Source organism: Protopterus annectens, chromosome 9.part0 (assembly GCF_019279795.1).
Source record: "Protopterus annectens isolate FY-2018-M chromosome 9.part0, PAN1.0, whole genome shotgun sequence".
Taxonomy (NCBI): Eukaryota; Metazoa; Chordata; order Ceratodontiformes; family Protopteridae; genus Protopterus; species Protopterus annectens.
In genome coordinates this window covers 1,709,250,767-1,709,278,159 of record NC_056743.1, presented here as the reverse complement: position 1 = coordinate 1,709,278,159, position 27,393 = coordinate 1,709,250,767, and the positions used below count along the sequence as shown (strand labels likewise).

At 41.2% G+C, this 27,393-nt stretch overlaps 1 protein-coding gene across 5 annotated transcripts in view; it reads right to left on the bottom strand.

Annotated features, from left to right (window-relative positions):
- RAVER1 (ribonucleoprotein, PTB binding 1) overlaps window positions 1-27,393 on the bottom strand; it is a 2,969,353-nt gene that overhangs the window by 1,762,071 nt on the left and 1,179,889 nt on the right. For all 5 annotated transcript variants that reach the window (XM_044084574.1, XM_044084577.1, XM_044084578.1 and 2 more), the window contains exon 6: window positions 6,035-6,120. In XM_044084574.1, coding sequence (XP_043940509.1) covers window positions 6,035-6,120 — 86 coding nt within the window. The remainder of the gene's footprint in view (window positions 1-6,034; window positions 6,121-27,393) is intronic.

The following is a 27,393-nucleotide window of genomic DNA, read 5'->3' as shown; positions in this document are numbered from 1 at the left end:
AGTAAAAAAGGCTTTTTAGGGATTTGTGTATTTAGTGTGCTCAAATCTAAAATGGACTTGAACTCAATCTTCTTTGCACTAAAATATTGCAGAAGCAATACTACTGCAGAAAATGAGCAAATACTGGCATCTCAGCCTAGAATGACTGGCCCAAGAAAGAACACCTTATCTACTTTCCTCTGTGCAGGTGCTATGGCATCAGGATTCTCCACTTCTAATTGATCAAATCCTGCAAACTATCCATTACTGATGAATTACCCAGGAAAATTGTTCCAGAATATGTCATGCCTATCACAGTCACTTCTTTGGAAACAAAAAGCATTAGAGGGGCACTCTTCTAATCTCCTGCATGTCTATGACTATCCCCAATTATGGCGTTGTCATCCAAATCCTAGGAAATCTAGTCATACAGAGGTAGGAGCTCTACAGGTTTCATTCAGTTGTTACATTTACAACAGATGGTGCCCCTGAAAAAGAGGATTCAGACCTTGGAAGGCAATGCAGGACATGGTGCTGGGGAAAAAGATTGCTGAAAATAAAACTAAGGGCTGCCATCATCAACAGGTTAAGAAAGACTGCAGTACACAAGACTGTAGAGATAAAGTCTGGAGGAGAGGCAATGAGGCTTCCCAAGTCACAGCAATACTGGGAGCTGAAGAGTAGGCTGAAAAGCCAGACTTAGCTACATGGCTGAGTTACAGAAAACCAAAGAAACCGTGTTGGGTAAAACCTTGGTGCAGAAATAAATCCAAATGAAAGGTAAAAAGTAAAAAATGCAGCAAGATAACACACAGCAAACGTTTAATCACAGCAAAGTACAAAGTGGTAAGCGCTTTCACAACCAAAGTTGCTTCGTCAGACACCACAGTAAAAAATGCACAGGTTTAAATAGAGATTCTAAATTGCCAATTAATCAATAAAAATCACACAATGATTAAGTAGCAGTGAAAAACAATTAAGCCTCATGCTCAAACTAAAAAAAGCATCGCTTAAAAACATTGCTTAAAAACATTGTACAAGAAGGAATCAAATACTATACATGAGCAAGCACTTAAAAAACTTATAAAATCATTATAAAACATGGGAAAATTACTAGGCAGGAAAAAGTTAAATAGAATACTTGGAAACTAATAGTTAAATACATTAGACTAATTTTGAAAGAACTTATTAGCTAATCTTAATGCTTGAGATGTCTAGCCTTTAAAAAAGGGACCAAGGAAGTAGTAGCATTCAAACCAGGATACATTTCAGCATTAAGTTTCAAAATCCACTTCTGTTCATGTCCCTCTGTGATATTCTCAATGTCACCACCTCTGGGGTTTCTATGAATATGTTGTAGAACAAAGAACTTAAAGGAATGAGAATGGCCATTGGACATAACATGATTGGCTAGAGCATTTGATGGTTTATTATTACTAATATCTCTTAGGTGGTCTAGAATACGATCTTTAAGCATTCTATTTGTTTTTCCTACATAAAAGTACACAAAAACAATAATAGACCACATCTGTAGATCTGCAATCAGTGTATTGATTAGTGTACAAAGAAAATTTCCTAGTAGGATGTACATATTTATTTTTGCTATATATAAATTGACAAGCACTGCAATTCCTGCATGGAAAAGTACCATGCCGATTGGATCTAATAATAGTTCTAGATAATTCACCATGACAGATGTGGTTTAAGGGATTTATTATTTCTAAAACTAAAAATAGGAGAATGTCCGACCTTGTCTACCAGTCCAGGCACTTCTTGTAGCAAATACCAATGCTTTTTTACTACATCTAAGTATTGATTGATGTTACTGGAAAACTGAAACACCACTCTAAAATCATTACTAGTTCTGTACAAATCTAGTATGCACCCTAGACACGTTCCTAGGAACGTGCTCATGGGTCAGGTTTTTAGAACACTGTGACTGCATAGCAGAGATGAAGATGCAGCAGTTGCCCTATTTAATTTAAAAACAGAATTTTTACATAGGGGATACTCGCTTGCAGACATTGAACAGATTATCTCTAATGCCTGAAAGCTGAGAAGCACTAGATGTAAACCTTATTTTAATGCTGGTGATGCTGTTGACAATACAAGATATACTAACAGAACTAGTAATGATTTTAGAGTGGTGTTTCAGTTTTCCAGTAACATCAATCAATACTTAGATGTAGTCAAAAAGCATTGGTATTTGCTACAAGAAGTGCCTGGACTGGTAGACAAGGTCGGACATTCTCCTATTTTTAGTTTTAGAAATAATAAATCCCTTAAACAACATCTATGTCATGGTGAATTATCTAGAACTATTATTAGATCCAATTGGCATGGTACTTTTCCATGCAGGAATTGCAGTGCTTGTCAATTTATATATAGCAAAAATAAATATGTACATCCTACTAGGAAATTTTCTTTGTACACTAATAAATACACTGATTGCAGATCTACAGATGTGGTCTATTATTGTTTTTGTGTACTTTTATGTAGGAAAACAAATAGAATGCTTAAAGATCGTATTCTAGACCACCTAAGAGATATTAGTAATAATAAACCATCAAATGCTCTAGCCAATCATGTTATGTCCAATGGCCATTCTCATTCCTTTAAGTTCTTTGTTCTACAACATATTCATAGAAACCCCAGAGGTGGTGACATTGAGAATATCACAGAGGGACATGAACAGAAGTGGATTTTGAAACTTAATGCTGAAAAGTATCCTGGTTTGAATGCTACTACTTCCTTGGTCCCTTTTTTAAAGGCTAGACATCTCAAGCATTAAGATTAGCTAAGTTCTTTCAAAATTAGTCAAATGTATTTAACTATTAGTTTCCAAGTATTCTATTTAACTTTTTCCTGCCTAGTAATTTTCCCATGTTTTATAATGATTGTATAAGTTTAAGTGCTTTCTCATGTATAGTATTTGATTCCTTCTTGTACAATGTTTTTAAGCAATGCTTTTTTTAGTTTGAGCATGAGTCTTAATTGTTTTTCACTGCTACTTAATCATTGTGTGATTTTTATTGATTAATTGGCATTTTAGAATCTCTATTTAAACCTGTACATTTTTTACTGTGGTGTCTGATGAAGCAACTTTGGTTGTGAAAGCGCTTACCACTTTGTACTTTGCTGTGATTAAACGTTTGCTGTGTGTTATCTTGGTGCATTTTTTACTTTTTACCTTACATGGCTGAGTTCTCAGCCAAGCTGTGGAAGTCACAGGGTTCAGGTAAAAAAAATGACAGAGTAAAAACTGAGAGGAAGACTCTAAATGAAGTTGATAAAAATGTATCAGTAAAGGGACATCTCACATCATCAGCAAGAACAAATACAAGGGAGACAGACTGAGGAGGCTAATACCAATGTACTACAGCTAGCCCTTGGGGGATATCTTGTGTAAATAAATGACTAGCACAAGAGCAGGAAACAAAAACTTATTGCAAGAGAAGTTAGTAGGGCCAGAGTTGGCAAGGGTTCAAATATCAGTGAAAAAGGAGAAGGGCTTGGACACAAGGCTGTTACAGAAAAGACATCACATGGCAGTGTATCAAAGGGATAGAGATATAGGCACTCTGTAAAGTACAGGCAATGCTCCTGAACAGTGGAAACCTTCCCTTTGGGGGAGAAGGAGTGCATACAGAAGAGGGTTTGGTAAAAATATCAGCTCCTATCTTTGCACAGACACCGCAGACTACACTAACAGTCAAGCAAGTACAGCTAACTGTTAGTCTACTGCCAGCCCTACTGAATAATAAAGGACTGAAGCCACCAAAACCATGGCCTAAATGTAGTACAGTAGAGCATCGATTATCCAAACTAACTGGGACCTAGGGTTCGGATAATCAAATATATAACTGAACAGTATAAAAAAACTTCTAAGATCTTTTTTTTTTTTTGCATGCAGGAATACACTCTTCAACCATTCAGCGATTCCAATGGACAATAAAGAATATTTTTCACACACGAGCTGGCTACAAGCTCAAAAAACATGCTCAAGCAAATACACAAGATTTACATATTCAGACTTTATGACTTTTCCTACTCGAAAACTTTGGACGGCTAGTTCTGATGAGAAGTTCCTGATAATCAACGTTCGGATAATTGACTCTCTATTGTACCTTCTTTCCCTTTCTTCTCTTTCCCTTATCTAACTTTGCTCTTTGTGATGATGATTCATCTTATTTTTAGATAAAAATCACTGTCAACAAGGGCTCTTCCAGTTTTCCTCAATCTTTTCAACCACACGGCCACTTTCTAATGCTTCTATGCATGTTCACAGTCCATTATAAGTGGTGTTCTTCAGACTTCTGGAAAAACACGGCTTACATCACGAAAAGGTCTCAAGCAAAATGACCATCTTAAAGTGAGAGCATACAGGCTGAATTTGCTTTTCATAAGAGCACAACTACAGAAGCTGCAGAGGAAAGATGGGTGGGGGGAAAAAGGATGTTGACAGATTTAAAATTGTAAAACTTCAAAAAAATATTAATCTCTAAATAGCCTGACACCATCCAAATTTAACTTTCCCTTGTGCCTAAAAAGGACTACTGAGTTCCAAAAGGAAATGGCCAAACTGGATGGCAGGTAAGGTAATGCACAAAGGGTGGCTTTAAAAGTCTTACCCTAATCTACAGATAGAGCATTAAAATCTCATCAGACAATGACAATTTAGAAACCAAGAGTTAAAACTCGCGCCACAAAAAACGGAGAGGGGAGGAGTCCAGTTTCAGACAAAACAGGAAACATACAAAGTTATACACTAAATATCAGAATTTAATAATATTCTGTAAAATATTTCTACAGTGGCTTCTGGAAATCCAGACATAGTTTCAATTCACTGTGCAGCATCTCAACAGTATGAACCAACAGGAAAAAATGGCAGTGCCCAAAGTGGAGCGTTAATAAAAGCTATTATTCATTACCGCAGCCTAAAAAGGCACTGCAAACTTAACTGCATCACTATGAAAATTCTGTAAAGCAATGTTGTTGTTACCTACCACAGTTTGGAGTGCAGGCAGACAATGACATTGCTCCAAGTTCATTATTCCGACAATGGTCACAATGTTCACTTGGTTTCATCAGCACATTGCATATTAAAGGGATAAGGCAGATACATGCACAAGAATGTAAAAACTAACTTGTTGGGTTCAAAGGAAGAAATGGAAGAAATTTTTCTTTTGGGGGACATAGCCTTAAATACAGCCCATACAATTTATACCTGCCTACAGCTGGAAATGTAAAATTTTATTAAAATTATAAGTACCAAAGAAACAAGAACCTTTCAAAGAAGATGATGGAGCAATCTTCTCATTACTACAAAACAGATTTTTCTTGTCAAACCGAATAACTCAAAAAAAGTAATTTATCTTCTTGGAAGTCCTAAAGTGTTTTAACATACAGCAACCTTGCATTCTTCACAACTCACAGCCTGAGTTTGAAACAAAATTCCTAAAAGATAAAGCACTTGCGTCAAGTCTGCAAGCAGCCCATGGCAAAGGCTACTAAGCAAATGGCTCTGTGTTTAGCAGAATCAGTGGTTAGTACTGTAACAAGTGCTCATCTCTACAACAGTCAACACAGAAGCAAAACTTTATATGCAATTATAAATATGTACCATGGTCAGAATCACTGAAGTCCCACTGCTCTCATGTGCACCTGTTTCACAGATTGTTACTAAATCTACAGCCAAGGAGGGTAACCAGAAGTTCCCACATATCACAGTTTCTTTGGACTCTACAGTAATAAAAGCACCAAAATTAATTAGGCTCTAGTGATCAGCTTCCAAACAGAACAGGACATATCAGAGGAATCATACAATGAGGTCAGGATACGCATGGGTAAAAAAGTTCCACAAATGGATGTTTAACAACTCTGTGCCAGAAATAATCCTCTTTGTAGAAAGTATGACAAGGATTCTGGATACCAGAGCACAGAGAGGTTCTATACACCTCCAAAGAGAGTAAACTGGAAATAAAATAAAACAGAAAAAAAAAATGGAAACAAGCAACTGCCTGAACTGGTGGAAGGTCTAATCACTTCCTATTACCTGCTGTGTCTGGTTCTGTAGTGCTAGTTGCAGGAGGGCAGTGGATAAAGCCGGATTGGTTAAGAAAGGCGCTGCTCCGAGAATACCTGATAAAAAGAAGAAAATGACATCAGTCTTAATTATGCCCACGGAATTCCCATTTCAAGGATGCGCCTGAAGGCTCATATTATCTATCCTTCTTCAAACGGGCCCTAGTTCTGAAGGGCTGAAGCTCAGTATACAGTAAATGGTTAAATAATGCAATTATGCATTCTGGGAAATTAATGTAATTATTTTGCAAGGAAAAGCACATTCAGGGTTCACAATTCTCACGCACTGATACTTATGTACAACAATCTGCTAATTGGGAAAAATGAAACTAGGTACAAGTGTCTCTCTTTAGAGGTAGCCTAGTATCATTTGTCTAACTTGTTCAAAGTCTCACATAACAGGCTGAGAGAATCAAACCCCAAATTATATGAAGACTGGTAACTGTTTACACCCATAACCACGGCATAATACTGCCACGCATACATACACATGCATACATATATATATATATATATATATATATATATATATATATATATATATATATACATACATATATATATATATATATATATACATACATATATATATATATATATATATACATATATATATATATATATATACACACATATATATATATATATATATATATATATATATATATATACACACACACACACACACACACACATACAGATACACACACATCCCACACATACACAGCAGCTGTAAGAGAGAAACTCTAGCACCAATATTTTAACACATGGGCTTCTGTTCAGGACCTTCCATCTTTTAACATAATTTTTTAAGTAGACTATGTCCCCCTACGTAAAAGCAATGTCAGCCTCAAGCGTCAACCTGCACAGTATTTATCACCATTCTGTGCTAACTTCAGTTTTTTCTAGTGGGAAAACTTGTAAACAACTGAAAAGTACTTAACATACTATCTGATCGATGAAAAGGTGCTCAGTAAAAGATAAATACTTGCACCTCCTCAATGGACACAAAGACAGGAAAAATCTTGAAAAAAATCTCCACTGCTTGCTCTCAGGTGTGTGCCTATGTTTATGCAAATGCATGCCTCCTGCTAGCACACACTCACCAGAGCAGAAAAGAAATCCAGCCTCTACAACTCCTCAATCTGACCCACACAAATGGAGTACATCTGAAAAAAAAAAGGATACAAATATAATGATAAAAAATGGATACAAATTTAATGATATAGTAACTTCACTTACATAAAAATAGGTTCATACATTAGTTCTAGTCTTTCTACCCATGTGGGCCATTTTAAGCCTAGCCAAGTATCCCATGTGAGAATCAAACCCTGCACCTTGTGTCTGCAAAGCAAACACCTTAACCATTAGGCCACCCTCCAATACATTAATGCTGGATGGAGAGGCCGTGCAAATACAGCAATGGTGGGGAGGGGTAATATGCACCCACTACATACTGGTTTCAGAAAAATCAACTAACAAGTACAGATCCATTACTTATGACTTTTAAGGCCTTCTGCAGAAGGCAACTATTTGGAAGAATCCACAGCAGTTCAATTTTAAACCTTCCTAAAAGGCAGCAGCAAAGAATATCATCAAAATAAGAGCGCTCAAAAGAAGAAATCCTGAATCACCAAGGCATCAAAAGAAGTCTGAACCTGTAATCTCAGCCCAAGCAATAATGTTTGTAACAGTGTGGAAAACTGTGGTGTTGCCTCTTTTTACTTGAAGAACAAAATCCTTTAAGGTGTGGGTGATAAGTTGAGTGTTAGCATAACTACAATCATCTCTTAATTTTGTGTATTTTCTTCTCATCTAGCTACCCTACATTTCCTGAACTTGAAGAGCTCCTATATGAACCCCCCCCCCCCAATAGATCTGAGGAGTCTCTGGTGACAGTCATTGTACAATGCAGAGCTCTAAAGGGCACCCCTTGGTTTTGACTGTATTTTTATATTCATCATGACATCTCCTTCCTGATCCACAGAAGCTGGTGGAATTTGATCTCTAATAAAATGGGCATGCCGAGACCATTTCTTCCTCAATCACCACTTTGAAGGTTTCAGTTTTAACTTAGCTTTTGCTAACTGTGGAACACAGACTTCTGAAACAATTCAGTGTGAACTCCAAGGACTGAAGAATACCCTATAGCAGTGATGCACAACCTTTTTGTGGGGAGGGCCATTACACAAATTTTAATGCATCTGTGGGCCACCTCAAAACATTACATGTTAACAATAGGTACAGGTGACTGGCATTTTTACTTAAGAGAGCAGTCATGAAATATCCTGTTTTCTACATCAACTTTGCATTTAACTTTATTCTGGCTTGCAGCCATGACTTATTACAAACTCTTGCAGAATGTTACTACTGTTTATAGACAAGTTATAAACAAGAACGAACAGTTACCTCTAATTTTAGCCGCGGAAGTATGTGCAACTGCAATCAATTAGGCAAGTAAGCACATGTTGGAAAGTTTGCATGATTGGAGTAAGGCAGAGCATTTTTTCACTTTTTTTTTTTTAATTTCTGATTACTCTCTGGGGGGCCGGATGATGCTGCATAGCAGGCCAGACATTGTGCACCACTGCCCTATAGGGACTCCAGTATGAAAGGGCAATCATCTAGATATGGGAGATATTTATTTCTTTAACAGTTGTTTACCAGGAAAGTCTGAGTGGGACAGAGCCCATTTTCAGCAGAAGCCTGGGGGAAATGCTCCAGACATTTGCCCTTTGTCCTGCAAAAATCAACTATGGAGCCAGGCATTTTGTGAAAACATTAGGTGCAGCAGATAAGCAAAACATTTAATGACGTAAACTGAAAGTGCTTCTCCCTACTGCAAAATCTGATAAACTTTTAATGGTTTCTAGCAATGGGGATTCTGAAGGTAGGCTGTCCTTTAGGTCCAGTGTGAGCACAAGGGCTTCAACTTGAATGAAGGATAACAGATTGTGGAGAGTTACTATTCTGAATTTTGATACTTTGAAAAATTTGATTCCTCAAGATAAATCTATGATAGGTTCTCTATGTGTCTTCTTCCCTTGAAACTACTGAAGAGCTTGAGCAGAACTCCTGTACATCATTTCCAGATAAACCCCCCTCGACAGCCTGATAATCCATTAAGCTACTTCACCTTCTTAGGCAAATAAAGAAAACTATTTTGCGTTTGGCATAGAGTCAGTCTTTTAAAAAATTAACAGTTAGGTTTGATTACTGATGGTACGACAAAAAGTCATTACGCTGTGTCCCCACCCCAACCCCAAGAAAATGGGACCTTTTGGGAAGTTATAACTGTTGAGAATGGATTCTGAGGTTGGAAGTCTAAGGACAATTCCTCCAAACAATGTCATACATATGAGTAAATCCAGAAAATAGCTTTTGAATAAAGACAACCACACAGAAGCTGTTCTACCCCAGACACAGCCTATGATGAAAGAAGAGAAGGAGCCCACCACAGAAGAGGTTAGCACTAAGGAAACTAAAGTCAGGAAAAGCTTCAGGCTCAGATGAGGTTACAGTAGATATGATAAAGATGTTGAGTGAGATAGACAAGAAATACCTCCTGAGGGTGGTGGTCATAGGTGTAGGGAGAGAAAGACATATCCCAGATGACTGGAGAATAAGCATACCAGTTCTACTTTTCAAGAACAAAGGGGACATTCACAGTTGTAAGCAGTATAGAGGTATCAGCCTCATATCACACAGCATGAAAGTTCTAGAGAGGATGACCAATAAATGAATATAGACAGTAGTAGAAAATAAGATGGGAGATGAGCATTACGGACTTGCATCAGGATGCAGCACAACCGACTCATCTGCTGTGAGACATACTTAAGAAGCTAGAGATGAAGGGGACTTCCAAGATGGCTGCACACTGAGTAACAGCTTAATTCTAGCTCTCCCAGTGTGAAAATAAAAACTCAGCAGAGAAAGCCAGTGGACTTATATTTCTGGGTAGATTTCAATAACTGGCAAGTAAGTGCACTGCCTGGATGCCAGCAAGAAATACAGAGGACATGAAAGAAAATCAGCTACAAAAGGTGAGGAAAAACACCGGGAAAAGTACTGTACTGCAGTTGTTCAGCAAGAAGTGCAACCCCAGATGTGAATTCCAGTAACTTAGAGGGAAGTATAACATAACTGCACACATACCTGATTAAAATAAACAAAACATTGACGGAGTATATCAACTCAAATAAGAAAAGGCTATAAAAATGGAAGGAACTTTAAACAGATATTCAGATGAGGTAATAAAATTGCAAATATCAGAGGTCGAAATAAAGGAAAGGCTGGCTGAGTATAAGACTGCTCCAGAAAAGATGTTTAAAATAAGCGAATTACAGAACAGAGCACATAGTGAAAACCTGAGATTTTCTGTTGTACCAGAGAAACTGGAAGGAACAGACAATTTTATGAAAGTGCAAATAAGCAGTTGGGCTGGTATTCCACAGCAGGAGTTGTTAATTCAAAGGGCATATTGTCTGTATGCTCCAAACCTGGCTATGAGAAAGCAATCCAGACTTTTAATAGTAAAGCAACAATCCTATCAGCAGAATGAGTTTATTTTGACAAAAAAGTGGCAGAAGGACAAAGAATTAAATGTAGGAGACAGCAGAGTGTTTGCGAAGAATGATTACTCACTGTACACCAGGCAGAAGGAGAGTAAATGTATTCCACTATTCAAGAAATGTCGAGAAGCAGGGTGAGATTCAAACTACTGTATCCAACTATCTTAAAAATATTCTTCCCTGGAAGGACAAAATCATTTTTGATGCAGTATATGCTCAGGAAGAAATGTAAATGTTTGCCCATCAAAAAGTGAGCTGTTGAACAGAAGGATACTCTGCTTCTTTTTCTGGTAATAAAGGCCACAAGAGAGACTGTGCCAGTGAAACCTTTCCCAATGTTTCAATGGAAAATGCATGAGAGAAGGAAAAAAAGCACAAAACTTGTAAATATTTACTGACATTTTTTTTTTCAAATTTTCTTTTTAATTTCTTCTGTAAACTTTATATTGTATTACTCATTTGTTAATGATTTGTCTAAACTGTACAATGTCTTATGAAGCTGTTCTCCACAGGACTCCATTAAAAACAGGCTATTCTTGGCCCAATGGACTATCCCATTAAACTGTAAAACAAAATAAAAATAAATAAAGTTAACTAGAAGAAGCACAAGTGCATTGGAAATGAAGCAGAGACAGGACTTGGGAGATGGAGATGAACAGTATTAAAAAAAACTAACTTTGAAACTGAAATGTGTGGGATTACAAAGCAAGAATTGTATTTGTTAAACATGACTGAATAAGAAAATCTGGAAATACTGGACTTTTGGTATTTTGTTAAACCTGAAGGAAACTCAAACATATGCCCTCTTCATGTTACTGATATTCGGAAAAATACCAAGGAGTGGGGAAGAGAAGTGAGAAAGTTAAATACAAGTAAAATTAGAAGTTATGTACCTACCATAACGTTCCATGTTAGTTGTCTTCTTCTCGCCTTCTTTCTTGCTGGATGGGTTCGGAGCCGAACCTCGGCTCCGACTCGGCCACTCTAAAAGCTCGAGAGCTAGTTTCACCGGCTCGAGGCTCCCCTATATCCCACAATGCTAGGTGGTAACTTCCTCAGATCTCGTTTGAAAGCTAATGCCAGCAATAAATTTCCATAAGGAACAAAGAAACTCTTCTAGGTCTGTCCTGGCTAGGGGGAAGGAGGGTGGGACGCAAGAAAGAAGGCGAGAAGACAACTAACATGGAACATTATGGTAGGTACATAAGTTCTAAATGTTAAGTTGTCAATCTCGCCTTCATTCTTGCTGGATGGGACCGCGTCCCTAGCACCTTGTCCCGGGTGGCCTATCGGAACAGACTCTTGAGTACAGTGGAACCAAAGTTGGCCCGGTCTCTAGAGGCCAGATCCAACTTATAATGAGAAATGAAGGTATGGGGAGAAGCCCAAGTAGCTGCAGAACAAATCGAATCAATGGGCAGCCTATCTTGGAAAGCTACTGAGGTGGCTAAAGCTCTAGTTGAATGAGCCCTGGGTTTGGATGGCAACCGTTGATGTCTTATTTCATACACTAGGGTAATCAACGAAGTAAGCCATCTAGAGAGAGAGACTTTAGAGACTGGAAGGCCCATTCTACCTTCTGCATAAGAAACACACAGTTGGTCAGATTTCCTGAATTGTTTGGTCCTGTCTAGATAGTACCTAAGCTGGCGATGAATATCTAAACTGTGTAACTTTTGTTCTGACCTATTAGAATAATTTGGGAAGAACACAGGAAGCTCAATGGTTTGATTCAAATTTGCCAATGAAGCTACTTTGGGCAAAAAAGACGGGTTAGTACGCAAGGAAACCCTGTCTTTATGAAAAACTAGATAAGGGGGTCGACTACACAGAGCATGAAGTTCAGAGACTCTTCTAGCTGAGGTGATAGCTACTAAAAAGAGTGTCTTCCAGGAAAGTAGTTTTATAGAACATGAAGCCGCAGGTTCAAAGGGGGGAAGAATTAAGGATGCCAGAACCAAGTTGAGATCCCATTGAGGAGGAGGATCTTTGATGGGTGGTTTGAGTAGAAAGACTCCCTTTAAGAAGGCCTTGCAGAGTTTGAGAGACATGACAGAGGACTCTGAGACTCCAACATGAAAGTTCGAAATTGCAGCCAATTGAACTCTAATGGTAGAAGGGGACAAACCTGCATGGAAAAGTTCGGCTAGAAAGTCTAGAACTGTTTGAATAGAAGCAGTGAAAGGATCTATGTTCTTAGACTGCGCTCAAAAGGAAAAACGTTTCCACTTGCTATGATAAATCTTCCGAGTGGAAGATTTATGAGAGGCAATCAAGATATCTCTCACTGAGTGAGATATCGAAGGAAGCCTGGCTAAGGTCGGAATTGGAGGAACCAAGCTGTGAGGTTCAGAGAGGGAAGGGAGTGGTGCAACTGACCCGACTGATGGGTCAAAAGGTCTGGAACTGAGTCCAGATGCCAAGGTTGTTCCAACAGATAACGGTGAAGAAAGGGGAACCAAATTTGACGAGGCCAATAAGGGGCAATGAGGATCATTGAAGCTTCCTGAGCGATGGCTTTCTGTATCAGTTGGGATATCAGCGGGAAGGGGGGAAAGGCATAGAGAAGTCCCCGGGGCCAAACGTGTACTAGAGCGTCTCTGTGCTGGGATGGCCTGGTTGGGGAAAGAGGGTGAAAAAATCGTCGCACTTGCTGTTTTGGGGAGTAGCAAAAAGGTCGCAGCAAGGCCTGCCCCACTTTCGAAAAACTCTCTCCAACACTGAGTTGTTCAGAGACCACTCGTGAGGCATGAGAATAGCTCTGCTCAATTTGTCCGCAATCACATTGGACTTCCCGGGAATGTGCGTTGCTAACAGAAATCGCTGAGAAGAGATCACCCATTGCCATAGTCTGAGTGCCTCTCGACATAGGGGATAAGACCTGGTTCTGCCTTGTTTGTTGATGTACCACACTACAGACATGTTGTCTGTTTGTATTGCTATAGTTCCTATGGGAAGAGAGTCTTGTAGGGCTTGCAACGCTAGGAGCACTGCTCTCATCTCTAGAACGTTTATATGCAAGTGGCACTCTAACGGTTGCCACATGCCCTGGACTGTCCTGCCCTGGAAATGCCCCCCCCCCCACCCGATCAGGGAGGCGTCCGTTGTCACTGTAGCAACCGGAGGGGGAGTTACAAAGGGTCTCCCTAGGAGGAGCTGAGGGGATGAGATCCACCAAGAGAGATGACTCTTGCACGACTGAGTTATCCGAATAGGATGGGACATTGGAAGGCTTTGATAAGACCATTGTGTGAAGAGCATCCATTGTAAAATCCTCATGTGGAAGTGGGCTAATGGTAGGAGAGGGATGGCCGCAGCCATAATTCCCAAGACTTTCAGGATCTGTCTGGCCTTGACTTTGTTGTTCTGTAAAAGAAGAAAGACCTGTTTGCGAATGTCTGCTATCCTCTGCTCTGTGAGTCTGGCTGACATCTTGACGGTGTCTAGATTTGCGCCTATGAAAGTAATAACACGACAAGGCGACAAGACAGACTTTTCGTAGTTTACTGAGATGCCTAGTGCCTGACATGTGCGAAAGGTGTAGTCTCTGGCGAGGAGTAAGAGATGCCTGGTGGGGGCTGTAAGGAGCCAGTCGTCTAAATAAGGAAACACCTGGAATCCTTGACGTCTCAGATGAGAAGCTACCACTGCCATGCATTTGGTGAACACTTGGGGGGCTGTAGTGAGACCAAAGGGCAGGGCTCTGAATTGAAAATGACTGGTTCCCAGCTTGAAGCGGAGAAATCTCCTGGAGCGTCGATTCATTTTGATGTGATAGTACGCATCCTGGAGATCTATAGAGCACATCCAGCTGTCCCGTTCCAAAAGGGGAAGAATGGACTGCAGCGTGACCATCCGGAACTTTGTTTTCTTGACGTTGCTGAGATCCAAAATGGGTCTCCAGTCCCCTGTTTTCTTTGGAACCAAAAAGAATTTGGAGTAGGTTCCGGATCCTACCTGGTCTGCTGGCACTGGCAGAATGGCTCTTTTTGCGAGCAGCTTTGAAATTTCTAATGCTGCTTGTTCCCTTTGACTGGGTGGAACGTCTGGAAGGGATTTGTTGGACAGCTTCGGAACGAAAAGAAAGGGAATTCTGTAGCCTTCGGAAATGATAGACTGTACCCACTTGTCTTGAGTTAGGGATAGCCAGGCTTTTGGGTACAGTGACAACCTTCCCCCGACTGCCTCCGAAGGTGGACAGTCGGGCAACATCTCAGAGATGCTGAAAGGGCTTGTCAGAAAAGGATTCCCGACTGCCCTGATTCTGCAGGCCCCCTCTGCCTCTGGGGCAGCGTCTACCATTGTTGTTCCCCCCTCTGCCTCTAGAGGGGAATCGACTCTGTGCGTCAGGCAAGTCTCCTTGAGATTGCTTCCGGAACCACATCTTTCCCCCCTTCTGACCTTTGGGGTAAGGTCTAGGAGGAGTAGAAAAACGGACTCAGACGGCAGAAAGAGTTTTGCCATCAGTCTCGCACCTAGTCAAGGTTTCCCTCACTTGAGGACCAAAGAGGGATGATCCATCAAAGGGGGAATTAGTGAAGGACGTCTTAAAGAGGTCCGCAAAGTTACAAAGCCGCATCCAGGTGTGCCTACGCAAGGCTACACCTGTACCTGCTGCTCTACTTGCTCCATCAGCCGCATATGACAGGAGGTGCATGGAGGAGTTGGTGATAGAATTAAGGGTAGCCAGCTGAGAGTTGATCCTATCCTGAAAACCTGCAGCTGTTGGGTCCTTCAGCATTTCACTCGCTTCCTTGAGTAAATCCCTCTGAAGTAGAGTAAAATGGCACAGGTAATTCAGCGATTTCATTGTAAAGGTCGCTGACAAGAACATCCGCTTCCCATACCTGTCCATCGACCTAGACTCCTTGTTAGGAGGATGAACAGGTACCGAAGGATCAGCTAGCTCCTTCTTGGTAGCTGCAGCCACCACCATAGCATCAACAGAGACGCCCTTGGTCAGAAATTCTTTGTCTTTGGGGGCCGTGATAAACTTGGAGGGTCTCCTGGGGGTGGGTTCCACTGAGTCAGGAGCCACCCAAACCTTCTTTGCCACCACTTGCATAAGGGGGTCAAAGGGAGGGGACACCCAGGAGGTGTAAGGGCGAGAGCCAAACGCCTCAAGGTACACTGATTCATCCTCTGAAGGGTTGAGGGCTGGCCAATTCCCCCTCTGTTTTAAGATTTCAAGAATGTCTGCAAAGGAGACATCTTCAGAGGGGGAACTAGGGGAACCTTCAGAATCCTCTAAATCAGTGTCAGAGGTGACAGACTCAGGTAAGTCAATGTGCTTCCTCTTACACTGCCTCTTTCCTAAGGGGCTCTCCTACAGGATCAGGAGAGGCCTCGGAAGAGGAGGAGATCCCCACAGGGGAAACTTGAGGACCTGGCTCTCTACGGTCGGGGACAAGAGAGTGAGTAGAAATCACCTGAGGCACCATGGAGGGAAGGGCAGAAGGAGCCGACTGTGGATTAGAACCAGGTTCTAACACGCTCCTCACGACCTCAAAGGCACCCCTGTCAAGCAGAGCCGGAGGTCTCCGTTCCGAAAAACTGAAAACCTCCCCCGGCACCGACAGTGATGGCTCCGAGGCCGATGTCGGAGCCAAACTCACCAGCGCCGAAGCACCGAGAGGGAGAGCGGGGTCAGACAAGGGTCCGATGCCACTTCCCCCCTCGGAGGCGACGAGGGAAGTCCAGTGCCGAGATTCTTCCAAGGAAGAAATCGGAGCAGACGACGGAACCGAAGACAAGGGTATCGGTTCCGACGCCACCACAGTCTCGGATCCGAACCGCCCCGGCTCCGAACTCAAGAGAGTCAGAGGAGGAATATTTTGAGTGGTGGGGATAGTCTTCGACTGTTGAGTCAGACTTTGAAGCATTTGGGCTAATGCCTCGGACTTAAGAAGTCGACTCACTACTCTCTGAAGGTCATAGTCCGATAACCTGGAAGACCTAGAAGAGTGGGATCTATGGCTCCGTTCAGACAGCAAAGGTGATGCTGGAGCCGAATGAACGGAGCCGATAGATGGGGAACGGGACCTCTTCTTAGTTGTCGGCTCCGACAACTTTATCGGAGCCAACTCAGCTATGTCTTCCTCGGCTCCAGCCGGAGCCGAGGACAGCGTAGGTACATGCATTCGAGATTCATCGGCTCCGGCCGGAGCCGATGTTCGAATGGACTTAGAGCCCCCAGAAGTCGGCTCAAAGGCTGGAGCCGAAGGTCTGGAGGACTTAGAGGGTCTCCCCGATGACTGAGTGGAGGGACCCTCAGGCTTTAATAAGCCTCTGAGAATTTATTTTTTCGCTCCTGCAGGACTCTAGGGCTGAAGCCATGGCAAACAGCACGAGTCCTGCAGGTGCAAAGGTCCCAGGCAGTAAACACAAGAAGTGTGACCGTCTGTCAGAGACATCTTCTGACAGCACGAGTCACACTTCTTGAAGCCTGAGACCTTTGATTCTTTGGACATGTCCAAAGAGAAGAATAAAGTGTAATCACAAACACACACACACCGATTACACTTTAAAAATAATAAACTTTAAATTATAACTTACAAAGTTTAAACTAAAAATTTCCCTACAAAAAACACAGACACTCCAACTACCAAGGGAGGGAGGAGAGGGCCTAAAGCCCAAGGGAAAGGTTAGATAATTAGGATAGGAAGGCTAATGAAAAAATTAACTAAAGGGATAAAAGTATCTAACTATATAAAGTTATGAAAGGGAGCTAACCTAAAGGGGGTTTCTGACTGACTAAACTGACAAAATATTTAAACTAACCTGAGCCGGTTGAAAAAAGCACCTCGATCGCGTAGCGGCAAACGAGATCTGAGGAAGTTACCGCCTAGCATTGTGGGATATAGGGGAGCCTCGAGCCGGTGAAACTAGCTCTCGAGCTTTTAGAGTGGCCGAGTCGGAGCCGAGGTTCGGCTCCGAACCCATCCAGCAAGAATGAAGGCGAGATTGACAACTTAACATCAATTTTTTTCTTAAAATAATATTTTTATAATGCATGATTTTATTTGCATGATATAAAGTAAAGTTTTCTCAGTTATTTTTAAGTGAAATGGGGATACTAATGTAAACTGGTGTTCCTGTTTCTTTTTTTCTCCCTTCTCTCTCTCCTCCCTTGTTCAGTTTCAAGAAATGTAGGCACTGCAATATAAAAAAGAAAATTCTGGTCAAAACAGCATAACAAAAGAAAATCTGATGTCCATTTTCTCATTCTTGCATAGGAGAATGGCTGGATTAAGGTGCTTAACTTGATCTAGTAAAAAGTTTTAAAAGAAAGCAAGTAAATGAAAAAGAATGAAAAAAGAACTGATACCTGCTGAACAAATGAAAAAGAATATTGATTATTATAAAGCTTTTTTTCTAGCAAATAAATGTGCACTTAGTAGCAACTTTTTAACCTCATATCTTCATGGAGACAATCTGATAAAGAGAAATGGCTAACAGATGATGTTTTCTGGAAGCATTCAAGTGTTTTCTCAACTTGGAGAGCTATAAACATAAGACAAATCAAGACAGCACTTAGTAGAAACACAGGCTGTACCATGAGTCCTGCCATGGATAACCTTTCTTTTAAGTTAACCCAAGTCTGAAAGTGTGGCTGTCAGTTTGGGACACATGTTCCTATTAGGAGGTTAAAACTTCAATATTTCAAGATGTCCTCAGTTTTGTGTGCTAGTATTAATAGGTTTTAGGGGTACTGACTGAGTGTTTATTTTGTTGTCTGAGGGCTTTCAATAAAACAAAAAGTTTAACATGTGACAGTCTCAAATGGATATGACAAGAAACAACTGTAATAAATATCAACCTGCCAAACGGTGTATGCATGTAACATAAAAGCCGGATCTACACACTTAAAAAAGCTGCTACACAAAATGTGGGAGTAATTACTTTTTAACACAATAATGCTTTCTGTAATGTCATTAAATGTCAATGGTCTCACAGATAAATACAAAAAAGAAAGAGTAGTGAAATATTAAAATTTGTAGAGTACAAATAGCTATGCAACAAAAAGCACACTTGGAAAGAACTGAACATGTGAATTTGATAAAGAAAGGTTTTCAGGAGGGTTATTCAGCAGAATACCATGGACAAAGGAAAAGAGAAGTACTTATATTAATTTCAGGAGGAACTCCAGTAGTGATAGAGGACAAAAAAGATAATTGTAGATTTGTAGTACCAAGGGGCTACTGTCAACGGAGTAATATTACATTGGCATATATTTATATTCCACCTAAAACTGCTATAATGGAGCTTAAGAAAATTCTTGGAGAAATAATAATCTTTCAGCAAGGAATATTACTTACAGGTTGGGACTGGAATTTGATTTGGTAGCAGTGAAGGTGTCTGGGGGATCCAGAAGGGAAAATATAACAAAGGAAAAATATTTCAAAGAAATATAAACAAAATGATTTTTGATTAAATTTATGAAAGTATTTGGCATGGAAGATGCGAATTCAGTGCTAGGTGTTCGGAGTGAATTTACAAATTATTCCCCAACATGCAAAAACTGGTCTAACCTAGACAGAATTTACATTTCACAGGAACATGCACATTTAACTGAAAGTCTTGACATGCACCCAGTAACTATTTCAGATCATGCACCAATAATGACTAAAAAACACAAGGTAATGAGACACTGGCTCTTTCCCACATATCTGTTGAAAACAAATTTACGGAATGGGTAGCAGAAATTACTCAGGAGCTACTAGAGAAGATAGAAATTTCTTCTGAAAATATAGCTAGGGCATGCGATAAAATTAAAGTGGAGTTTAAAAATAGGGTGGAAATAAAAAAACGGAGATATGGTTAAGTAACCAACTATTTAGAGGGGCTCACAAATGTTAAAGTACTGCAGACTAGAGGGAATCTCAGAACAGAAAATAACGGATTACCTCAATAATATGCATGAGTTTAGAAAAAATTGCTGTTAAGCAACTAATTTTTTATTGTAACTCTAGAGCACAAAAACTTCTAGCACAATAACTCAGGAAACAGAAAGTAGAAAGGGCTGTTGCCAAGCTTAGGCAGCATACAACAAGAAAGATAAAATATCCTGTAGAGAGGTATTAGAAATATTGTAGAAATTCTATGAATGTCTGTATAAAACAGAGAAATATGGAAATCAAGAAAAGTACAAATGGAAATGTTTACGGAAGAATTAAATATGCCAAAGTTAGAGGTAGATGACGATCCGTTACTAACAGTTAGGCTAGGAGAAGATGAGATAAAATGGTGATATATAACCAATCCACAGAAAAATCCTTAGGAATAGACAGCATTCCTGTAGATGTTTAAAAGTTAAGAGGGAAAAATAATACACATCTGAAAGGTTTTGTTTAACAATATTTTAAGAGGAGGAGGTAAAGTACCAACAACCTGGAAGAAAGCAGTGATAGTTGTAATACCTAAAGACAGTAAAACACAATCAGATCCAGCTTCATATAGGCCCATTTCAATATTGAGCCATAATTATAAAGTGTTTATGCCTATAATGGCTTATAAAATGGCAAAAACTATGCCAAAAGTGATAGATATGGATAAGTGTGGTTTTGTGGAGGGAAGGTAAATATCTGACATTAACAGAACATTAATGGTCCACAGGGAAGTAGAGTGTATGAAAATGCCACTGTTGGTGGTTGGTCTTGGACAGAAAGCATTTGACAGAATAAGCTGCTTTATGAGCAAGGCAATGGAAGCATCTGCATTCCCTTACAAGTTTGATTAGGAGGATATACGAGGAATCGGAGGCGAAAATTTAAGTGGGTGGGTTCCTCTCTCATAATTTCTGCTTTAACAGAGGAACAAGGCAGGGATGTCCTCTCTCCCCTTTGTTATTTGCATTATATTTAGAACCAATGACAAAGAAAATAAGGGACTCAGAAATTCAAGTACACAATTGGTATAGTAGTCAAGAAAAGCTGTCTCTAGTTGCAAATTATACTTTATACCTGATAAAACCAAAAAATTACAGTTCAGTGTAATGGAACACTTTGACAGATTCAAATCTTTTCAGGATATAAAATTAATGAAGCTAAAACAAAGGCAATAGCTGTAAATTTTGTACCCAAACATGAAATGGTTCAGCAATATCCATATTTATGGGGACATGACAAAACAAAGTACTTAGGAGTATGGATTAAAAATGATGCCTGTATGGCAACTAAGGATATGTAGGAAGAGACTAAACAAAAGATAATACAAAAAAATGAAACTCTGTTTTATGGATATGGAGAGCGATACAAGCAGTATAAATGTTTTTAGTCCCTTTAGTGTTATACACAGGTCAGGCATATGTTTATCAACCAAAGGAGAAGCTGTGGGCATCAAAGTGCGATGGATTTTATCTAAGAGGGGAATGCAGCAAGAGTCAAGTGGGATAAGTTGATTATTCCAACAGAACAAGGCAGACTGGGACTACCCAATTTGAAGGAATATTTCAGAGCTACACAGTTAAGGCTCCTATAACAACACAAGCAGAAACTAATTAATTCAAAGTGGAATGGGATGATGACAAAATGGGGGGGGGGGGGTTCAAGAAACAAGGAGAGGTTGGGATTTTGGATGCCGATCTTTACGAACAATCATATTTATATTCATAAGGTTGCAGAAAGTATTCTAAGAACTAAGTAAACATGGGAATGGAGAAAGGAGGCTCTGCCAATAGGGATGACTACAATTAGGGATACAGACAATGGGCAAGAGGGGGCTGGAATTTACTGGAGAAAACTGACAAAGGAATCAAGGTACAGTAAACTCAGTTAACGGAACTCAAGCAACCAGCACTCTCAAACAACTGACAAAAAAAAACTGATGAAATACAGTACAATTTTCATGTGTTGCACTTTCTCCCCCCACAGAAACGTACCTTAAGTTTTTAGAGTTTTAAAAAGGAAGGTAGGAATAAATTCCCTCTCTCCTCAATATGAGAAAGTACAGTTGTGTACCTACCATAAATGTAGATGTTCGAGTGTATTCACTGTTGCAGTCATTACTCTTGGTTTATCCTCTTGGCAGGCTACCCCCTCAGTCGGCCAGAATTACAAAGTCTAGGTCCGGCGTCGGTTGCTGTCGCCTCTTCCCTGACGTCAGTGTGCCAGGGGTATAAAAGATGCAGCAGACGCCATTTTCTTCAGTTTTTCTTGCCCCAGATGTCAGGTGCCCCAAATTGGTAGGCTGAAAAATATGCCAATAAGAAATGCATGCACAAATATAACATTTCCTTCATCTACAAGCAAATACACCAAAAAGGTTGTATAGGATAGAGAAGTGCAGATAAGCCCCAGCAAAGAGAAGGCGGATGGTGGGTGGGTAACTTGGACTGCAACAGTGAATACACTCGAACATCTACATTTATGGTAGGTACACAACTGTACTACGTTCATCGTGTTTCACTGTTGCAGTCATTACTCTTGGGTAGAATCCCAAAGCTGAGGATGGGTGGCTGGGCTAAATAAGATTAGGAGAGGCTATGAGGCCCTGCAGAAATGCAGTGGCGAAGCCTGCTCTGGACGTAGAGAGGCAAGTGGTAGTGCTTTGTAAAGGTGTGCACTGAACTCCAAGTTGCAGCCACTAAGATATCTTTGGTTGATACTCCTCCGAGTAAGGCTGCTGAAGTGGCTGCTGCTCTGGTGGAATGAGGCCTAATGCCCTTAGGCACTGATTTGCCATGTTGAAAATAGAAATGGATGCAATGGCGTATCCATTTAGAAATAGTCTGTTTTGAGATGGCCTTTCCTTGTGATCCTGCAGCATATGACACTAAAAGTTGCTCAGTCTTTCTGAAAGCTTTAGTTCTGTCCAAGAAGCAGCGCAACTGCCTATGTATGTCCAAAAAATGCAGAATTTTCTCATCCTTGTTCTGTGGATTTGGGTAAAAGATAGGCAAGTGAATGGTTTGGTTGAGGGCCCACACTGGACACCACCTTAGGCATAAATGTAGGGTTTGTCCTCAGAGAAACCCTGTCTGGATGAAAAATGATGAAAGGTTCCACAGCCATGAGTGCTTGTAACTCAGAGACTCGCCTTGCAGAGGTTATTGCTAGGAGCAGAGCTGTTTTCCAGGATAAGAATTTTATATCTGCTGTTGATGCTGGCTCGAAAGGAGGCAGTGTGAGTTTTTCCAAAACATAATTGTGGCCCCAGGCCGGAATTGGTGCTCTCCTTGGAGGCCTAATGTTTTTGGCCCATCTGAGGTACTGCCTTATTAAAGGATGAGAAAAGATAGGTGGTTCCGTATTGTAATGGGCTGAAATGGCACAGACATGAATCTTAATTGATGAGAAAGAAAGGCCTTTGTTCAGCATCTCAGTTAGGTATTGTAAAATCTGAGGAATATTTGGTACAGACGTGTCAATGCCTTGTTCCTGGTTCCAAGCACAGAATCTATTCAATTTTTCTGCATAAGATTTTCTGGTACTGGGCCTCCTGGCCTCCAAGATAACATCCATAACAGCTTTGGAAAGTGGAGTGTTCTGAATGGCTACGTTATCTGCCATGCTGCCAGATTTAAGGTCCTGAGTTGGCTGTGCAGGATCTGATTGTTTTGTTGGGTCAGCAAGTGAGAAGTTTGAGGCAATATCCATGCTGGACCTTGAGACAAGCTCTTTAGGATTGAGTACCAGTGCTGGCGTGGCCAGTCTGGTGCAATCAGTATCATTTTTGGCTTCTCTTGTCTGACCTTTAGGAGTACTCTGGGAAGGAGAGGCAGTGGGGGAAAAGCATATACTGTTAGATGTTTCGAGCTGAATGATAGGGCGTCCACTTTCCATGCTTGCTTGTGATAAATCCTTGAACAAAATCTCTGCAATTGACAGTTGTGGGGGGAGGCAAATAGATCTATGTCTGGGCATCCCCATTTCCTTATTATCATGCTAAAGACTTGTTGATCCAGTTTCCATTCGTGGGGATCCATGAGGTTTCTGCTTAGTTCATCTGCTAGAGTATTTGTTTTTCCTGGCAGGAATTGTGCTTGCAGGTGAACTTGAAAAGCCAATGCTGTGTCCCATAAGGTCATTGCTTGTCTGCAGAGGGGGTAGGAATGTGTACCTCCCTGCTTGTTTATGTACCACATGACTGTAGTGTTGCCTGTCTTTATCAGTAACTGTCCTGGATGAAGCAGGTCCTTGAAAGCTGTCAGGGCATTTTGAACAGCTAGCATCTCTTTTTGATTGATGTGAAGATGCATCTGGTTTGCAGGCCATATGCCCTGAATACATTTTCCTGCCATATGGGCCCCCCAGGCATAATCTGATGCATCCGTTGTCAGTGTCTGTCTGGCTGTGGGTAAAATGAATGGCAGGCCATTGTTGTGGTGACAGGCTTCTGCCCACCATCGAAACTCCTGTTGTAGACAGGGAATGAGTGCAATTACTGTCTCCAGGCTGTGGCAATGCTGAGTCCAAACACTTTTCAGATACCACTGTTTCCTCATATGCAGTCTGGCATATGGAATTAGTAGAATGCAGGATGCCATGAAACCCAAGGACTGCAGGATTTTCCTTGCAGATAAGTGGGTTTTTGCAGTCAGTTGCTTTTGCTTGTCTTGCGTGAGATAAGCCATCTGGGCAGCTGTATTTAAGCTTGCACCCAGGAATATTATCTCTTGAGAGGGCACTAGTTTTGATTTCTTTTCGTTTACTGTGTACCCTAGGCCAATTAGTAATCTTTTTACAAATGCCAGATGCTTTAGAAGAGTGTCTTTGCACTCTGCTTGAATTAGGCAGTCTTCCAAGTAGGGATATATTTGATTTCCTTTTCGTCTGCAAAACACAATTACTGGTGCCAGGCATTTTGTGAAGACCCTGGGTGCAGTAGATAAGCCAAAGGGCAGTGCAGAGAATTGGTAATGCATTGAGCCAGCTATGAATCTGAGGTATCTTCTGCAATATTGTCTGATTGGGACATGCAGGTATGCCTCTTTTAGGTTCAAAGTTACGAGCCAAGCCCTCTTGCCCAGCATGGGCAGTAGCTGCTGTAGAGTCAACATCTTGAATTTTGGAACTTCCAGAAACGTATTTAGTATAGACAGGTCCAGTATTGGTCTCCAGGTTTTGTCCTTCCTGGGTCTGGAGTAAAATCCTTGCCCCTGCTCTTGTTGAGATACTTGCTGAATGGCCCTCATGTCCAGGAGGGCTGTAATTTGCTTTTGTGCCTCTGCCCATTGATTGTGTGGCAGGTCTGGCATGCCCTTTGACCTTGGTAGAGTACGAAAATGGAACCTGTAGCCTTGGGACACTATGTTCAGGACCCATTTGTCTTGGGTAACCATTTGCCAATCTGATGAGAAAAAGTGCTAGTTTTCCCCCTAAGGGGGCTGTCAAAAGAAAACTGCTTGGGACTGGTAGAGGAAAGTCATTGGGACTGTTTCCTGTAAGGTTGTGATTTATCTTCTCTGCTCTTTGGAGGTAGGAGCACCCCATTGTTTAAGCCTGTATGAGCCTTGGGGCTGAGATCTGCCTCTGGGACGCCTGTATCTGTCTCTTTGTGGTTTGTCTGACACTGGAAAGGACCAATTTTTAGAAGGCCAGTTCATGCTAAACCTGGGTGGCTGTACCTGTAAGAAATCCTGGACTATCTGCAGGGATTTTACTTTATCCTCCATTTTTATCAACACCTCTTCTGCTTTAGTACCAAACAAAGTATCATGTTGTAATGGTGCATCCAATAATTTTGCTTTAACATGATCAGGCAGATTCTGTTCCTTTAACCAAGCATGCCTTCTAATAACAGAATCTGTAACAGCGGCCCTGCAAGAGGCCTCCAGTGAATCATAACCACATTGCAAAGTATGCTTTCCCACTTGTTCAGCTGCATGCAATACAGCCCGCAATTCCTTGTTCTCTGAACATTCAGTATTTGTCAACATTTTCTGTTTAAGAAGTGACATTAAATATTGCTGATATTTAAGCATATGAAACTGACAATTTAAAGCCCTTACAGCCAGGGTAGCAGAAGTGTAGACTTTTTTCCCCCATCTGTCTAGAGCCCTAGAATCCCTATCAGAGGGGACAGGGTTTTTTGCAGTGGAAGCTTTAACCCCTTTATGACCCCGAGATATAGTTTCTCGGTCAGCAGCAGGGTTTTTATAAAGGAATTTATGAGAATCCGGGACCCTGTAGTATCTGTCTGGCTTAGCTGGTGCAGGGGGTAAAGAGTCAGGGGACAGGCCGGACTCTGAAAATAAATCATCTACAATGTCTAGAACAGGTGGGAATAGCAAGGGGTCTGTGCTGAGGAAGTAGCAGAAAGTCTCTGAGCCTTTTCTTAGATTCAGAATAATCTTGGCTCTCCCAGTGGAAACGCTCCCTCATAGTATGCAGGGTTTCCCCAAAAGAATAATCCTCAGGAGGAGAGGCTGAAGGAATGGATTCTTCAGCATTAGAATCCTCATAGGGAAGCATGGAGTAATCCTGTTCAGAAGAGGAATCAGAGGAAATAGATACCTGAACAGAAGAATCACACTCTGTATCTTGCCTAGGTCTCTTATCAGGAGGGGGATGGGAGCCCCTGATCAAAGTAATTAGGTCTTCGGCCATTTTGAGCATCTGTTTTTCAGGCATGGAAGTCTGAGTAGGAGAATGCTGTGCTGGTTTCTTTGTCTTTAGAGCTGCTTTAGTCTTTGTCTTTGAAGCTGAAGATGGCTTAATATATAGCTGTGTAGGTCTGAAGACACCCTCAGAAGCCGATGCCTGCTCAGCGGCTCCGGACCCATCTGAGCGAATGACTTCCGAGTGTCCAATACCTTGAGTATCCAGAGGCCCAGTCAGATACACGTGGGAGTCGGTAGCGGCCTGTGGCTCTGAGGTAGCGGGCGCCAGGGGCTGCAAAAGCGCCTCACTGAGAACCGGCAAACAGGCGACTGGCCTAGTAGAGGCTTCGTCGTCAGTTTTGGACCTCGGATGCCTATCTCTGTCCTTGTGTTTTTTGTAAACTCCGGCTGTCTACTGGTCTGACGGCATTATATAATTAAATCTTCGGCCAAAGTAATGAAGTGCAAAATCAAACAGACGCTTGATAGTGCGTTGGTTAAATCTAGCACAAAACTGACAGCTAGCAACGTTGTGATCAGGGCCTAGAGGCAAGACTACAGTAAGGGTGAAAATCCTTATGAGGTATTTGCTTCCCACAAGAAATACAATTGTTAACTTTTTCTGACATCGGTCTGGAGCAAGAAAAAAGTTTCCCCAACGGGGTACTTGGCTTTAATGAAGACTTCGGTTCTGAAATTTGGATTTGAAAATCTCAGGAGTTGGCCGACCGGCACTTGTGAACTGCTTTTGCTTCGGGCACCGTGCGGCAAGAAAGACTGAAGAAAATGGCGTCGGCTGCATCTTTTATACCCCTGGCGCACTGATGTCAGGGAAGAGGCGACAGCAACTGACGCCGGACCTAGACTTTGGAATTCTGGACGACTGAGGGTAACCTGCCAGCAGGATAACCCAAGAGTAATGACTGCAACAGTGAAACACGATGAACATCAAGTCAAACCAAACAAATAGTATAGGGTACAGTATTAGTCAGGCCTCTTTTTAATAGTGACTCTCAAGCAACCAGAAACTGCAGTTATCCACCATCTACCTATCCGCATGGGTGCCAGTAACAGAGTTTACTATACTGGGGGGGGGGGAGGGGGGCAAATACCCAGTGGGGACAAAGTAACAGAATGGTAAGAAACCAAGAATTTATTTGGACTGCAGGCTACAGACTGCATTCCCTATCGAGGATGGCATATCAGATTATAGGCAAA